General features: G+C 52.8%; 1 protein-coding gene across 1 annotated transcript in view; it reads right to left on the bottom strand.

The window, feature by feature from the left end:
* Positions 1-779: 779 nt before the first annotated feature.
* The window catches only part of NCS1 (neuronal calcium sensor 1), a gene marked incomplete at its 5' end in the record, with an annotated part of 47,739 nt that continues 32,531 nt past the window's right edge, over positions 780-15,987 (bottom strand). The window contains 6 exons of the mRNA XM_080820638.1: positions 780-1,473; positions 7,744-7,861; positions 10,717-10,794; positions 11,144-11,232; positions 12,415-12,493; positions 13,690-13,828. Of these exons, the coding sequence (XP_080676764.1) occupies positions 7,763-7,861; positions 10,717-10,794; positions 11,144-11,232; positions 12,415-12,493; positions 13,690-13,828 (484 nt within the window). The 3' untranslated portion in view covers positions 780-1,473; positions 7,744-7,762. The remainder of the gene's footprint in view (positions 1,474-7,743; positions 7,862-10,716; positions 10,795-11,143; positions 11,233-12,414; positions 12,494-13,689; positions 13,829-15,987) is intronic.

The following is a 15,987-nucleotide window of genomic DNA, read 5'->3' as shown; positions in this document are numbered from 1 at the left end:
TGGCAGCTCTGGGGCTATCCTGTCTCAGTGACTGGTGGGGTTAGAAGCTTCCTACAAGCACATGGGGGCCACAGCCCCTAGGAGCGGTCACTACTGAAGGGGACTGCCTGCGGTCCTTCTGTCCTGCCCTCCCTCCCAGCATCTGAGCTGAGGGAGGGGAGGGGAGAAGGGTGCTCTGTGGTCTCCTGGACAAGGCAGGCAGGCAGAAAAGCAAGTGGGAGAGAACTAAGTGACGGTTTTCAAAATATCCACCACGGAGGGAGAAGGAGCCCTCCTTCTGCTCACCTGCTCGCAGGGAGTGCCCTCCTCCCCTTCCCTACCGCACCCAGCCCTCCTCTGCCGGCTCCCAGGCCCCATGCTGCGGCAAACACCAAAGCAAGGTTGCGAAACCAAAAGATGTCCCCTGTTCGTCCTCAGAAAAGATGCTGTGGACTCAGAGGAGGACACAGGACGGGGAGCGTGGACAGGAAGCAGAGAAAAGGGGTTCAAGAGGAAGCATTCGGGCTGGGGGCGGCAGGGGGGAAACAGTGCATCAGCCATTTAAGAGACCCGCCCTTCCCCCTCTCCACACATCAAGCACAGTATCTGGAAAAAAAAAAAAAAAAAGAGAGAGAGAGAGAGAGAGAGAAAGTTTTTTGGCTTCTTGGCCGCTGCCGGCCACCATCCTCCCAAGCACAGGTGGGCAGGGGGGCGAGGGCGTGCACATGTAAACCGTAGGCCCCGCATCCCTGGGAGCTTTGGACACACGAGGCAGCAGCAACAGTTAACAACCAATAAATAAAAGATATCAATTCTATATGTATAAAAAAAACTCACTTTCCCCACAAAAAGCACAATACTGTTATCACACAAAAAAATCATTCTCATCATGAATCATCCTAGCCACGCAGGGGGTTTCCGCTGCTCGAGGATGGGACGACAAAGAGCGGTAATCCGGCGGGCCCCCTCACCCCCCGCCACCCCGAGCGCACCGTGGCCGTGGCCCTGACTTCCCGCGGCCCCTCCGGCGGCCGAAGGACGGCCGAGGCGGGAGGCAGTGTTCTCTGAGGTCAACGCAAAGGTAGCCTTCTCCCCATCTGTCAGTCTGCACCTTCTAGGACAGAAGGTAGTTTTGTTTTTTTGTTTTTTGTTTCTTTTTCAAGGTCTGTTTGAAATAAAAAACAAAAGCACACGCACAGGAGAGCGGGAGGGACCCAGAGGCTGCCCGCGAAGCAGCCGAGTCCTTGGTTTTGCAGAAGGCTCGAGCCTTTTCCGTTTCGTGTTTGTTTCTGGACAAGCAGAGGTGGTTGGCGATTGGAGCCGGTGGCTTCAGGCGGCGGTGGCTGCAGGGCAGGGGGGAGGAGAGCCGGGCCTCACGGTCCCAGGGCAGCCCGGCCGGCTGTGGATGCGGAGAAAGGCTGGGTGGACACAGGAGGGCGGTGTTGGGGCGGAGGGGGCCTCACGGCTCGGAGGAGGTGAGTGGTTCCCAGGCATCTGGAAGACACGAGAAGGTGAGACAAGCACAGAGCTGGCTGCCAGGGACGCACCCCCACAGGGCTGGGGGGAGAGTCAGCAAGGGGGCGGGGTGGCATTCTGTCAGAAGTCCTAAAATTTAACGTGCACGCCCTCTGATCCGCCCATTCGGCATTTATCCTTCAGAAATAAATCAGGTGGGGTTGCCTGGGTGGCTCTGTTGGTTAAGCATCTGCCTTTGGCTCAGGTCCTGGGATCGAGTCCCGAGTCAGGCTCCCTGCTCAGCAGGGCGTCTGCTTCTTTCTCCCTCTCCCTCTGCCTGCTGCTCGCTCTACCTGTGCTCTCTCTCTCCCTCTCTGTCAATTAAATAAAATTTTTAAAAGGGGGGGGGCTTCCCTCAGTATTATCTATAACAGGAGAATAAAAAGGGAGCAAACTCAATGTCCGCTAGCGGGGAGCTGGCTGGACACCCAAGACACAGCCCGAGCATCACGTGACGGACAACCGTTGAGAACCAACGCATGGTGTGGCCTAGAAGCTCAGTGGGCTGAGTCAGCAGGGAAGGGCAAAGAAAACCCTAAGACCCCACTTCACACCCACGAGGATGGCTCTCCCCAGAACACGGGGAAGTAACAAGTGTTGGGGAGCGTGTGGAGAAACAGGGACCCTCACCCTTGCTGGCGAGGAGGCAAGATGGCGCAGCTGCATGGAAACCAGTCTGAGGGTTCTTCAAAAAGTTAAACAGAGTTAGCCCAGGAGCCAACATTTCCACTCCTAAGGATACCCTTAGTGGATATGGCATCTGATTTTGGTGGGAGACAGATGTTTTGGAACTAGACAGAGGGGACGGTTGCACATCATCGTGAATGTACGAAATGCCACTGAATGGTTCATTTGAAAATGGTTCATTGGAACCCATACTTCCCCTCTGAGATGGGGCGTCCTGCTGGCTCCGTCACTAGAGTACGTGACTCTTGATCTCAGGGTTGTGCGTTCAAGCCCCACATTTGGTGTGGAGCCTCCTTAAAATAAATTAATATTTTTAAAAAAATTTTTTTAAACAAAATGGTTAATTTTAAGTTAGGTGAATTTCGCCTTGATCTATTTTTGAAAAAAGGCACGGAGGACCGTCCTGTCTGTCAGCGTCTACGCCATCCACAGATCCTTTCTGTAACCTGCTCCACTTAAATCGCACATCTCTGCTCTCTTGACTGCGCGGGCGTAGGTGTCTGATCCAAAAGGGGCCACTTCCCAGATCTGTGTGACATGACCTGAAAGCATCATCTGGGTCAGTCAGAAGCTTGGTGGCGGGGGCCGTGGAGGAACAGTAATGCCCCACGGGACCAGAATCGGGGGCCACCGTGGTGGAGGGAGGAGTCGCTCAGGGAAAGGCCTCCGTCCTCTCAGCCTTCCGTTCCCGTGCCAACCCTGGGGCACTTGGCTGAATTTCTAATCACAAGCTTTGCCTTCTGTGGCAATCTGTGAACCCTTGTGATCCGCAGTGTTGTGGTTAAAACTGCAAACACGATGAAACTCATGAAATGCATTTAAATCCATGAATTCATGATTATATGTTAAAAAAAAAAAAGTCTTCGGTCACCTCAAAATGACGCTGGGAAACCGACTCCTTTTGAAAACTGAAAAGGAGGGAGAATCGAGTATCTCTCCTGCCTTACCAATTAAAAAAGTAGGCTTTGGAGTAACCAGGTAGTTGACGAGGGGAAGATTTCCTGCGTAGAAGCGACCAAGCCACCGACAACGGACAGACTGCTTTAGGACGTCAACTACAGAATGAATGAATGAAGTGGTCATCACCAGTGGCTGCTGGTGTCACCAGACCTCATGAGCTACCTGGTGGACACACACAGCCCCACTCGGGAGGCGTTCTCAACAAACAACAACCAGATTGAGGGTCGGGCGAAGCCTGCAGATCCAGGAAGTACAGGGAACCGAAGAACAACGTGAGAACCACCATGGGGGCACCATCTGCAAACCCCAGAGGGAGGACTCTACGGAACATGTTTCTCAACATGTTCAGCAAGCCAAAGAGTGAACGGGAAACACAGATTAAAATGAATTTGAGAGACCTACCGACCAATTGCTACAGATGGCATTTACTCAGATTCTGATTCTAATAAACACAACCTGCGAGGTAACAGGAAAAGGGAATGCCAGCTACAGGCCGGGGTGGGGGGGTAGTAAGGCATTAGTATTGATTTTTCTACTATTATGGATTTTGGAAAGGATCTTTATCTTTCAGGAATACATTTTGAAATATTTATGTATGAAATGACAGGATGTCTTGAATTTGCTTCAAAGTAACTACAAAATGCATAGGGAGGGTATAGACTGTACAAGACTGGTGGCAAATTGGTGATTCTGAAGGAGGATGGTCAGTAATGGGATTACACCATTCGCTCCACCACTGCTTGTGAATATGAAGTTTTTTAAAAAATCCACTTCAAGATTTCAAGTGTCCCGCAGCACCGGACTCTATAAATTATGGCTATACAACAGAATACTATGCAGCTATTAAAAACAATTGTCTCAAACCACCTTTTTACTGATATAGAAAACAGGATCACCATTTTTGGGTGTCTCAGTAAATTATGTAACAGTAACTTATCTAACAATTAGGATACATTAGGAATCTGAGAAGGCAAATCCATTACCAAAATGATGGAACACAAGTTGGATATAATGACTACCCAGTAGGTTCTAGGACAAGCCTGAGAAAAGGAAGAGGGCAATTTTGGGGATGAGCTATAGAAAGGTTGTCTGAAAAGCTTGTCATGGAAATAAAGTCACATCTTCTTGGCCACCATGTTGCGGTTGACATTCAGATGGATGTCTCCATTCATGGTGTTAAGGAAAGCCCATGCAGACACAGCATGACATGAACTTTGTGCCAAGCTGGGTAAAAGGCACTACAAATCTCTTTTCTTGGAGCACCTGGGTGGCTCAGTTGGTTAAGCATCTGACTTCTGACTTTGGCTCAGGTCATGATCGCGGCGGGGTCATGAGATCGAGCCCTGCATCAGGCTCTACACTGGGCTGGAGCCTGCCTGAGTTTCTCTCTCTCCCTTTCCCTCTGCTCCTTCCCCCAACTCCTGTGTGCTCTCTCTCTCTCTTAAAAAAAAAAAAAAAAAAAAACTCTTTTCTAAGTGTTGAGTCTCCAAAAGAAAACATAAATGTTTCCTATAAGTTGTTCATAAAAAAAAGAAAAAAAAAAACAGCCAACAACATATGGTTATGAACTCATTGTGGCTGAGGAAATACAAACACATATGTGTTCATAAAAAACCATAAGGCAGAAACAATTAAGGTGATTGAAAAATAATCGCACACCATAAAGAAATTAGTGACACTGCGTGAGTTTTTCTGGGGGGCGGATATATCAAGAACCTATGTTTGTACCACTTTTTCCATGCCCTGCGGTAGACAAAGCAGCATGTCACAGGACAGCTGCCAAGGAGGCCATTGGTGGTAATACACAAAAGAAGCTTCTGGGAAATGAGACAATGGATCATACACACCGTGGGGCTCAGAGCCACATACCGAGTGCTTCTAAGATCAGAGAAACAACTAGGATGATTCCTTTAGAAATTGGTTTGATTACATATCCCCAAGTGACCCAGTTACTGAGTATTAAGTTTTTGTGAGTGTTCCATTCCTTTTGAATCACTCTAGACCCAAAATGCTCACAGTGGTTATATCTGGGTTATACATGAAGGTTTTTAAAAATAAACTTTTTGTGTTCTATTTCAACATATTGTCTAAGGTCTCTTCAATGGAAAAGGATTTCTTGTGTAAATTCATCAACAGCAGCAGCTGCCTCACAGAAGCCTCAGAACAGCAGAAGCCCCCGAAATAAAGCATCAGCAAATCAAATCTGATGATACGTAAAAAGGCTAACACATCATAGTGGAAGTGGAGTTTATTCTAAGAATGCAAGGGAGGCTTAGCATTCAGAAACCAATCAGTGCTATTCATTAGGTTAACACCCAAAAAGGGAGAAGAGTCATATGAACATCTTGATAGTTGCAGAAATTTTTTTTATAAAATTCAACACTCTCCATGGTTATTTAAAAAAAACAACTCCTAGGAGGGGTCCCTGGCTGGCTCAGTTGGAAGAACATGGGACTCTTGCTCTCAGGGTTATGAGTTCGAGCCCCAGATGGGGTGTATTAATTGCTTAAAACAAATAAACATAAATGAAAACAACTACTGGTGAACTAGAAAAGGAAACTTTCTAAATCTGATAAAACCTATCAACAGAAGACCTATACCAGACATTCTAATGATAGTTATTGGACTAACTGTAACTTAACTAATCTAACTAATAGTGCATTATTGAAAGCTATCCCCCAAGACCAGAAGTAAGACAAGAATGCTCACCATCCCTACTCCTAAGTGACACTGCACTGGAGGGCCCAGCCAGTGCAAGGAAGCAGGACAAAGAAAAAGATGGCGGAAGGACAAGAGAGGAAGAAATAAAGCATAGACAGTCCCAAAGAATTGAAGGTAGGTTCTTTGATTTGATAAGTGATGTTAGCAGGACCATTAGATATATCATTAATAAGCAAAAACCAACTGAATTTCTAGAAACCAGAAATAAACGGGAAATACAATTAAAAAAAAATTGAATATCTAGCGATAAATCTATCATAAGATGTGAAAGACCTTCTAGCTGAAATCAATAAAACGTCCTAGAGGAAAAATATGTAGGACCTAAACGAATGGATGTACCATGTTCATGGATTGGAACACTCCACACAACAAAGATGCCAATTCTCCCCCAAACTGAACTGTAGATTCAACTCAATCCCAATCAAATCTCACTGTGTGCATATGTGTGTATAGAAATGGATACATTGATTCTAAAATCTATATAGAAATGCACATATATAGAAATGCACATAGCCTAACGTATCCCAGGCACTCCTAAAAAAAAAACCAATGAGAGGTCACGTCCAAGATCAGGTTACGAAAAGATGGATGCCTGCAACTCGGGTTCTCGCTCTCCCTCCCTCCTGGGAAGCTCACCCTGTTGGAAGCCAGCAGCCCCATGCAGAAGTCCCCACAGTGACGAAGGCTGCCGATCCAAATGAGTGAGCTTGGAAGTGGGTGTCCCCCCACCAAGACTTCAGACGACACCAGAGCCCTGGCCAGCAGCTGAGGCTTATCTAGGTTACCTGAGGCTGAGGAGTTTCCTAGAACTTGAGTCTCTTGGTGCTAAACCTGGGACAGTCCCGGGGAAACGGGGATGGCTGGTCACCTGGCTGACAGCTTGACTACGTCCTCATGACAGACCTCAAGCCAAAGGCCCCCAGTGAAGCTGTGCCCGAGTTCCTGATGTCCGATCTTTTCAGCGCCTGTTTTGAGGTAACCTAGCATTCAGCAACAGATAACTAAGATGCTACTTCCTAAAAGGGTTTGGTCCCCGACGTCCATGCTCACCGGAGAAAGGCATGCTAAAATTACAAGCCGTTATGACACATCCCCCAAAACGTGTAAAATGTCAAAGACAGGGAACATCCAGCGTTGGCCGGGCTGCGGAGGAACTGGAACTCTGAGACGGTGCCGGCAGGGTCCAAAATGGGGGACCACACGGGAATACTCGAGTGGCCTCTAGTGGAGCCAACGCACACATATCCTGTGTCCCACAATCCTCCCCAGATGCGCACTGAGGGAACGCCTTGTCCATCCACCAGAAGGCCTGTTCAAGAATGACCTTGTGGGGGTGGTCAACGCCCCCATTCCTCGCACACAGCACAGAGGACAGAACAGAGAGGAGGCAGACGAAAGAGGTAGGGGAGAATCAAGAAGACAAAGGGAGACAGTCCTCTTGCGGCCACAGAGGCCTCTCCGGGCGCTACAACTCAGCACGTCCAGCAAACTCGACTGGATGAAAAAGAAACCGTATCTGAGCTACCGAGCAAGAGACCCGGGGCTCACTCAGGGCTTCCACGGGCCACACACGGAGGGCGCACACGGCCCTCGCCCCCCACCCTGCCGCCTCCCAACAACTGTGCTTTTCAAAGCGTTTCCAATCCAGGGACACTTCTACTTAAGCAAACTCTCGGGCCGAAATGGGGCATATAAAAATGACAAAGAGAGAGGGGCTGCAGCTGACTGGAACTCCAGCTCCAGGCTACCTCCCACCAGCTCGGCTCCAACTGGACAGGCCCCAAGGACCCCCAGGAGACCCAGTGAATCCTAAGTGTCCTGTGACTGGCTTCCCACCCACCTCTGCCCCTGACTCCACGCCCCAGGTCCCCCTCCACTCACCCCGGCTCTGGGCCCTGGACTATACCAGCCCGTCATAGAGGGACAGTGCCTGCACGATGGAAGGGTCTGCCTTCGATCCTTCCTGGAACTCCTGCAGAGTCAGCTTCCCGTCGGCATTCTGCAAGCAGAGAGAGGTGGCTGAAGGCGAGGGGACAACCAGCCTCCTAGGATAGGGGCCTCAGGCCTGGACCCCGGACCCCTGCTCCCCAAGTCCATCCCAGGACTGGCCCTGAGAGAGCTTCCAAAGTTAGGTCAGGAGGGAGGCAGTGCGGCTCACTAGGTAGGAGGAGTCAGGTGTCCGAGAGACCCGGGCACTTCCTGGCAAGGTGACCTTGGGCACGTGACCAGGGGCCCCTAACACCATAACTATCATTATCATTGCAATGGGTTCCCATAAATGGCAGTCAATCACCAAGGGCTGAGAGCCCACTGCATTTCTCTGGGGTCACTCTTGCAACACTCTTGCGTTTAAACCACTCCCAGAGCAGCCCACACCAGACGCCAGGAGACCCAATAGAGCTCACAAAAAAGGACTTGAGTGGGTCTCTCGGGGTAACAGTGATTTGGACCAGAATCCCTGTCTCGGAGCATCTCTCAAGGAAACCTGAGAGATCCGGAGAGACGGCTCACTGCAGGCTCTGAGCTACACGTCTCATGCATGGTGTCAGAGGCTCCTCATGGCCCCCGTAAGAAGAGGCACTGCTCTTATCCCCATTTTGCTGGTAAGGAAACTGAGGCTCTGTCACCGCCCCAGGATCCCACGGCTAGTCACTGGGGAAGGCAGAATTTACACCAGTCTGGGTGGGTGGTGGGCTGTTTCCCTACATAAAGGAGGTATGAGTCAGGGAGATTTAAGGAGCGTGTGGTCTTGCCATTAAACAGCATCGAACCACCCTGCACAATGTCAGTATCCTTCACTCCACACGCTACGGATGCATCTTCTGATCACTGCCAAGAGAGCAGCGGAGTCTGAACCTAGAGGTCTTCGCCGCCTCGCTGACATGTGCTGATCTCGGGCTCCAAGCCTTGCGGGCAGGCACCTGGATCCTCCACTATCAGGGGAGCCTGGGTGGCTCCGTCGGTTAAGCACATGCCTTTGGCTCAGGTCGTGATCCCAGGGTCCTGGGATCGAGCCCTGCATTGGGCTCCCTGCTTATTGGGGATGCCTGCTTCTCCCTCTCCCACTATCCCAGCTTGTGCTCTGTCAAATAAATAAATAAAATCTTTAAAAAAAAAAAAAAAAAGCCCTCTGTCACTCAATTTGTGTTCTTTGATTCAAGGCAAGCAATACTGGGTTGCCCTACCCTCACCATATCACATTTCCAATAAAAACAAAGTTATTTCACTTTAAAAAAAAAGAGTTTGATATAAACAAGGATTTCTTAACCAGGGGGTCTGTGGCTAGAATGCAGCAGGTCTGTAAATTTAGTTGGGGAAAAAATGAGGTCTTTCTTTTTTTTTTTTTTTTCTAGATTTTTATTTATTTGACAGAGAGAGAGAGAGCATAAGCAGGCAGAGCTGCAGGCAGAAGGGGAAGGAGAAGCAGGCTCCCCGCTGAGCAGAGAGCCCCATGCGGGGCTCGATCCCAGGACCCTGGGATCATGACCTAAGCCAAAGGCAGATGCTTAACCGACTGAGCCACCCGGGCGCCCCAAAATGAGGCCTTTCTATTCACTAACTCCTAACTGAAATATAGCTTTTCCGACCATGATGCTGGTAGGTGACAATGCCCGAGAGAACCAGCCACACCTGGGACCTGTGTCAACCGTGGGGGTGACGGGCCATGTCAGAGCACATCACAGATACCACGGACATCATGAACGCCTGCCGTCGCTTTGAAACTGGGGGGTGGTGACACCCACTGCTACACTTTCTTCTTAAATGCGTTCATAAAGAAGCGTACAAAAAAAAAAAAATAAATAAAGAAGCGTACAGAATGCTGTATCACAGATTCTTTTAAAAAAATATTTTGAGGGGCGCCTGGGTGGCTCAGTGGGTTAAAGCCTCTGCCTTTGGCTCAGGTCATGATCTCAGGGTCCTGGGATCGAGCCCCGCATCGGGCTCTCTGCTCAGCGGGGAGCCTGCCTCTCTTCCTCTCTCTCTGCCTGCCTCTCTGCCTACTTGTGATCTCTCTCTGTCAAATAAATAAATAAAATCTTTAAAAAAAAAAAAAAAAAATATTTTGAGGGGGTGCCTGGGTGGCTCAGTGGGTTGGGCCTCTGCCTTCGGCTCAGCTCATGATCCCAGGGTCCTGGGATTGAGCCCCGCACCAGGCTCTCTGCTCAGCAGCGAGCCTGCTTCCTCCTCTCTCTGCCTGCCTCTCTGCCTACTTGTAATCTGTCTGTCAAATAAAAAATAAATTTAAAAAAATCTTTAAAAAAATAAAATAAAATATTTTGAGGGCTGTATTCCAAAATCATTAACTTCCTTTTTGATCCGATAGACTTGACTCCATGCGCCGAAAACCGTTATTCTGAGACGCCCAGAGACTTCTCCAGTACACCCAAGGGGTCCAGGTCAAGAAGTAAAAACGGTTAAGAATCCTAGCTGTGGAAAGAAGTGCTGGCTTAACTTTCTTTTTTTTTTTTTCTCCTTAAATGATGGTTTGTGTTTGTTTGTTTGTTTTTTAAGATTTCATTTATTCATTTGACAGAGATCACAAGTAGGCAGAGAGGCAGGCAGAGAGAGAGGGGGAAAGCAGGCTCCCCTCGGAGCAGAGAGCCCGACGTGGGGCTCGACCCCAGGACCCTGAGACCACGACCCGAGCCGAGGGCAGAGGCCCAACCCACTGAGCCACCCGGGTGCCCCTGGCTTAAGTTTCTTAAAACTCTGGACAGTTGATACGGATGGCTGCTGACCTGCATGGACCCGCTCCGCATCTCCGAGGGTCTGCACGCCCACCCACTGCGGCCCAGGGCCTCCGCCCCCACGCCTTATCTCCCTGGTCAAGGGCCAGCCTCACCCGCGGCTCACCTTGTCCATCATGGCGAAGATCCGGTCCACCCTCTTCTCGGGGGTGTTCTCCTCCTCGGGGAGCTCCACGGTGTTCCCCTGCCAGAGAGAAACAAGACGGGCACTGCGCTCCTGGCCATGCGGCTTTGGGGTCCCGGCCAAAAATATGCCCCCAGATCTAGGCGGGCTCCCGATGCGGACTGCTCTTCCCCCCGCGCCCCTGCCCTCTCTGCCTCCTGCCCTGGAAAGCCCTGCCCCTCCCCCCGTCGGCCCCACAGACACTCCAGCCTCCGACCACCTCGCAGATGCGCAGCGACCCCTCTGCTGGCCAACCCAGCCCGGGCATTGAGCAGCTATGGGGGCGGACTCCCTCTAAGGGCCGACCAGGCCCTGCCCCTACACATGAGGCTCCTGCTGCCTGTCCTACCCCACAGGGCCCACGCCTCACCACCATCTGGTAAATGGCATCCACAATGTCCAGCATCTCGTTCCTGGTGATGTAGCCGTCGTTATCCAGATCGTAGAGCTTGAAGGCCCCTGAGATCGAGCAGCCGGGTGGAGTCACCCCCCAGCCCGGCGGGGGGCGGGGTCTGAAAGGCTCTGTCCCGCCCCAGCCCCGCCCCCAGCCCCGCCCCCTCCCTCTGCACACCGGGGAGCCCCACTACTCCTCCGCAACTAGGATTCACATCAGGACAAACAGGGACCGGCAGACGGACACACACACACATCGACACAGATACCATTTCAACTAGGGTTTGGTTTTTTCTTTAAAGGAACTAAAAGTAAAAAGAAGGGCACTCTGGGTCTGCAGAGCTGGCCCCCCACCCCAAGTGTCGGCCTCCTCGCCGCCGAACTCACTCCCCTCCCGCAGTCACGTAGCTTCCTGCTATGGGGTCAACTTAGAAAACAAAATAATATGCCCGGAATGGGGGAGAGAAGCGGGTAGATTTTCCAAGAACAAAATCCTCCTTTATTCCCAAAAAAGAAGAAAGAGAAGGAGCCGCAGGAAAGAGAAACCACTGTTTTCTTGTGGCCAGCGCCGTGCGGCGCAAAGGCCCAAGAGAGCGGTGGAGTCTGGCTCAGCTCTTTCCACCCCGTCTCCAGACTCCCTTTTGCCCCTGCCCACTCCGCCCTGGGGCCTCGCACACCCTGTTCCCCTGTTCCACACACCTTCTCCCCTCCTCCCACCCACGCCAGCTCTCTCCCTGCCAGGCTCAGCTCCTGACCCCTCACAGAGCCCGGCGCGCTCCTCTCTGCTCACCCTCCCTTTCCTGCCTCGGTGCCGGTTTTATGGGATTTTTCAAAATCACGTCCCCAGGCTAGACTGACAACCACAGGAGCGGTCGCCTGCCTGTGTGCTTATCTCGTGGCTCCCTGGCCTCCTTGCTGGCATGGACTGTGGCTGTGGCCATGGCCGTGGCCGTGGATCTCTGCTGAGTGAGTGAGTAAGTGCATGAACGAGACCGGCCATCAAAACAGCGCCAGCACCGGAACCGGGTCTTTTAACACAAAGTCTACACTACCTGCGGTCCTCGTCTATGCCTGTTGACAGCCCCATCTGTCCACCCTGCCTCGGTCAGCTGTGTTCCTCCTCCATGGTCACCCCAGGGAAGCTCCTCTGACCCGGAAAGGCAGGACATCTGTGCCATCTCTCAGCCCTGGACCAACAGCCAGGGCCCAGCCAGGGGCTGCCTGGCAGAACCCAGGGACAGGACTTACACCGAAGCTTCTCGTCCAGGGTTCCCCTTGAGGTCACCGACAGCGCCTGGATGAACTCAGAGAACTCAATCCGCCCGTCCTGACGGGAGAGAGAGGCAGGTGGCCCCGGTCAGTACCGGATCTCTGGTCAGGCTGGGCCCTGGGTGTGTGATGGGCAACGGCAGGCACCAGATACCCACAACCGAAGGACAGACACCCAGGCGGAGAGGGTGGGAGAGAGGAGACAGGGATGGGGTGGGGGGTAGGAGCACAGATGGATCAGGCCAGGCAGAAGGAACAGAAGAAAGAGTGAGGCCAAAGGCAGAGCCCAACTCCACATCTGATGGGAGAGAGAGCCAGAAGGTGCCGCCAACACACCGGCCCCCCCCCCTCCCCGGGCAAGGGCCGCCTGGAAATCCCCTTTCCCCTTGGCCCGGAGCCACAGGCTCCCAGACTTTGGAGGAGGGCAAGGCTCTAGATTATTTAATCCCACCTGCTCATTTTGCAAACAGGGAAACTGAGGCCTGGGGGGGGGGGGCGCAGAGCTCTTCCCAGGGCCAGGCAGTGTGACTGTCAGCCTGAAGGCACCTGGGGAGAAAGCCGGGATGTGACAATCCAAGTCCGAGGGCCCAACAGGACAGAATGCGAAAACAAGTTACAGTAAATCCACCGTGAACACGAGGAAGCCTGGAAAAATACAGGCGTGGGACACGGTGCTGAGGACTGTGGGGGCCTGACAGTGGAGACACCAAGATGAGACTCGAAAACACGATGCTCTGCGAAAGCAGCCAGGCGCAAATGACCCCCCCGTACTGTATGCTGCTCAGAGCCTCAGTTTCCCCATCTGCAAAACGGGGGTGTTCAAAGGACATACCCCGCAGGGAGCTGGTTGTAAATAGTCCACATAGAAAGTTTCGCACACAGCCCGTGCTCGGTGAATGTCAGTGTGGATGATTCTAAATCTGGTTATTATCCCTGTAGGCATTTGTATTCTGTGCTCGTAAGAAAAAGGTCAAGGTATACATATGTGCACGCGCGCGTGTACGTCTCTGCGGAGCAGGTGTAAGTGTGTGCGTTGCGTTCGTGTGTGCACGTGTGTGCGTACGCAGGCGTGCATTTGCATGCATCAGTGTGTGTGCATGTGTGTGCATGTGCATACTGTGTGTGTGTGCGTGTGTGTGTGCCTTCTCCAGAAGGGAACGCTGGCAGAAAAGCGTGGGTGTGGAGGTGCGGCGGGCGCCTGCAGGAGGGAGGGGGCTCTGGGCCGGGCGCGGGCCCCATCCATGCCCAGCTCACCTTGTTTTCATCAAACACGTTGAAAACAAACGTGGCGAACTTGGTAGGATCTCCAAATGGGAAGAACTGCTTGTAGATTTTCTGGAAGCCTGCAGCGTCCAGCTGCCCGCTGGGGCAGTCCTTGATGAAGCCTTTGTACCTAGAGGCAGCAGACCAGGTGAGAGAGGGGAAAGGAAGCACTGACATCAACCCCCTGCCAGCAGCCCCCCACCCAGCACCCCGGGAGGCTGTGAGCCCCGTGGGGGTGTTGGGCTGCACGTCCTCTGCCTCTGGCCGGCTGGGTGACCCTAGGACAGGTGACTGCATCTCTCAGAGCCTCATCCGTGCAAGGGGGATAAGAGGTACGACGAGAATGAACCCCCCCAGCCTGCCCCCCCTGCCACGCGGCGGGGCTAAAACAAAACTCACCCGAACCAGCTCCCCAAAGTAGCGCTCTTACACCAACCACTCCTGCCTCCCCCACCTTCTCCACTGAGCCCCTCCTGACACCACAGAGTAGGCAGAGCCACCATATGGGGCCGGCAGCTGGCTCCTCCCACATGCCTGCGCCCCACAATATGCACACCCCCTCCCCCACCTGTGTTCCCAGGGATCTGCGATGAAGGACACGGGAGCAGGGCGGCGAGCTCACAGGGTGCTCTGGTTTGCTCCAGAATCCTGCAGCCACAGAACCCACGGACAGCAGCCTGGCTTTGTACTCCAAATCCCAGCTTTGCTCCTTGCTGGCTGTGCAACCTTGGGCAAGCGCCTTCCCGTCTCTGAGCTTCCATCCCCTCATCCATAAACGGGGCCAGCTCTCACAGCTATCTTGTTGGGATCCGACGAGATGATCATGTAACATACTTACCCCAGGGCTGGGCATAAGAGATCAGCAGCAGCATGATCTTTAGTGTTATGAACTCAGATGAGTTGTTGTAAAACAATTCACGAGTCGGCTCCTGTGTGTAGCTTAGCAACCCAACTGGAGGAGGAGATTTCCCAGCATAAAGGGAAGGGAGCGAGGGATCAGCCATTATCTGCTCCCAGCCCTTACTTAGCTCTCTGCGCCCTTCGCTGCAAACGCGTTCTCCCGGGCCGCCCACGCAGCCGGTGAGCAAGTCTGCAGTTGAGCCCATTTGAAGGATGGGGAAGCTGAGGCTCAGGAGGGGGACTTGCTCATCCTTGCAGTCCAGACTGGAGCCGGGTGGAAGGCAGACACCGAAGAGACCAGATGCCCAGAGACACAGGGTCGCTGAAATTCACCTGCCGCATGGTTCCAAGACCCTCCTGTCCAGGGAGGGGATTCCGGGCACCCGCCGTCCTCCTGCCCCCAGGGAACAATCTAACGGGCCTGGGGGGGGACACTTCACACGTAAGGACCTAAAGGGACACATAGGATACTCAGGGATCTACAGCCTCAGAACTGAGATCAGATGTGAACAAGAAAATAAGAGGGGCGCCTGGGTGGCTCAGTCGGTTAAGTGTCTGCCTCAGGCTCAGGTCATGAGTTTGAGCCTTGCATCGGGCTCCCTGGTCAGCACAGCGCCTGCTTCTCTCTCTCCCTCTGCTGCCCCTCCCTGCTTGTAAGCATGCTGTCTCTATCAAATAAATAAATAAAATCTTAAAAAGAAAAAAAAAAGAAAAGAAGATTCTTGCTAATGTATCAGCTGCTCCTCGGGCATGAGCGTTGCTGGGGTGCAGGGGAGGCCAGAAGATGGAATGTGGTGGGGGGCTTCGTGCCTGGGGTGGGCTGAAGTGGGCGCCCATAGCCGGCCCTCCCCCTGGGCACCTCGAGGCAGCAGAGGCGCAGGGAGGCCAGGTCCCTGTTCTGTAACCCATGGCTGCCCCCATCTCACCCTCCGCAACAGTCCCCAAGCCCCGGGCGCTGAGCTCAGTCTTCACGGCTGTTCCTCGTGAGTCACCTCTGCCCTGCGAGGTGGGTTCCGTGATGCCGGGGTTCGCCGACGAGGCAAGAGGTCGCCTTTCCTACCACCGGAACCAGGAAGGGACCCAGCCCGTGCAGTTCCCTCCCCTAAATTCTCCTTCCCAGAGGGGTGCTCTCAGTCCAAGCTTCATAGCCAGGCAGGACACACACACACACAGCCAGGGAGAAGGAGCATTTCAAGGACAAGATCTGGCCCATGAGCCCAGGCTCCCTGGCCAAGACAGGTCCCTGGGCAGGAGGAGGGGAAGTGTCTGGTGCCAGGACTTGGGGGTCATGTGGGGGCAGGCTCCAACGTCCCCAGATCCCTCTGGATGCCTGATTGGGGCGCCTCCCCCTGAGTTTCTCATTTCCCCACAATGGATATATGTTGCTTA

Source organism: Martes martes, assembly GCF_963455335.1.
Source record: "Martes martes genome assembly, chromosome: 12".
In the NCBI taxonomy this organism is placed as follows: Eukaryota; Metazoa; Chordata; class Mammalia; order Carnivora; family Mustelidae; genus Martes; species Martes martes.
This window is presented reverse-complemented; position numbering and strand designations above follow the sequence as displayed.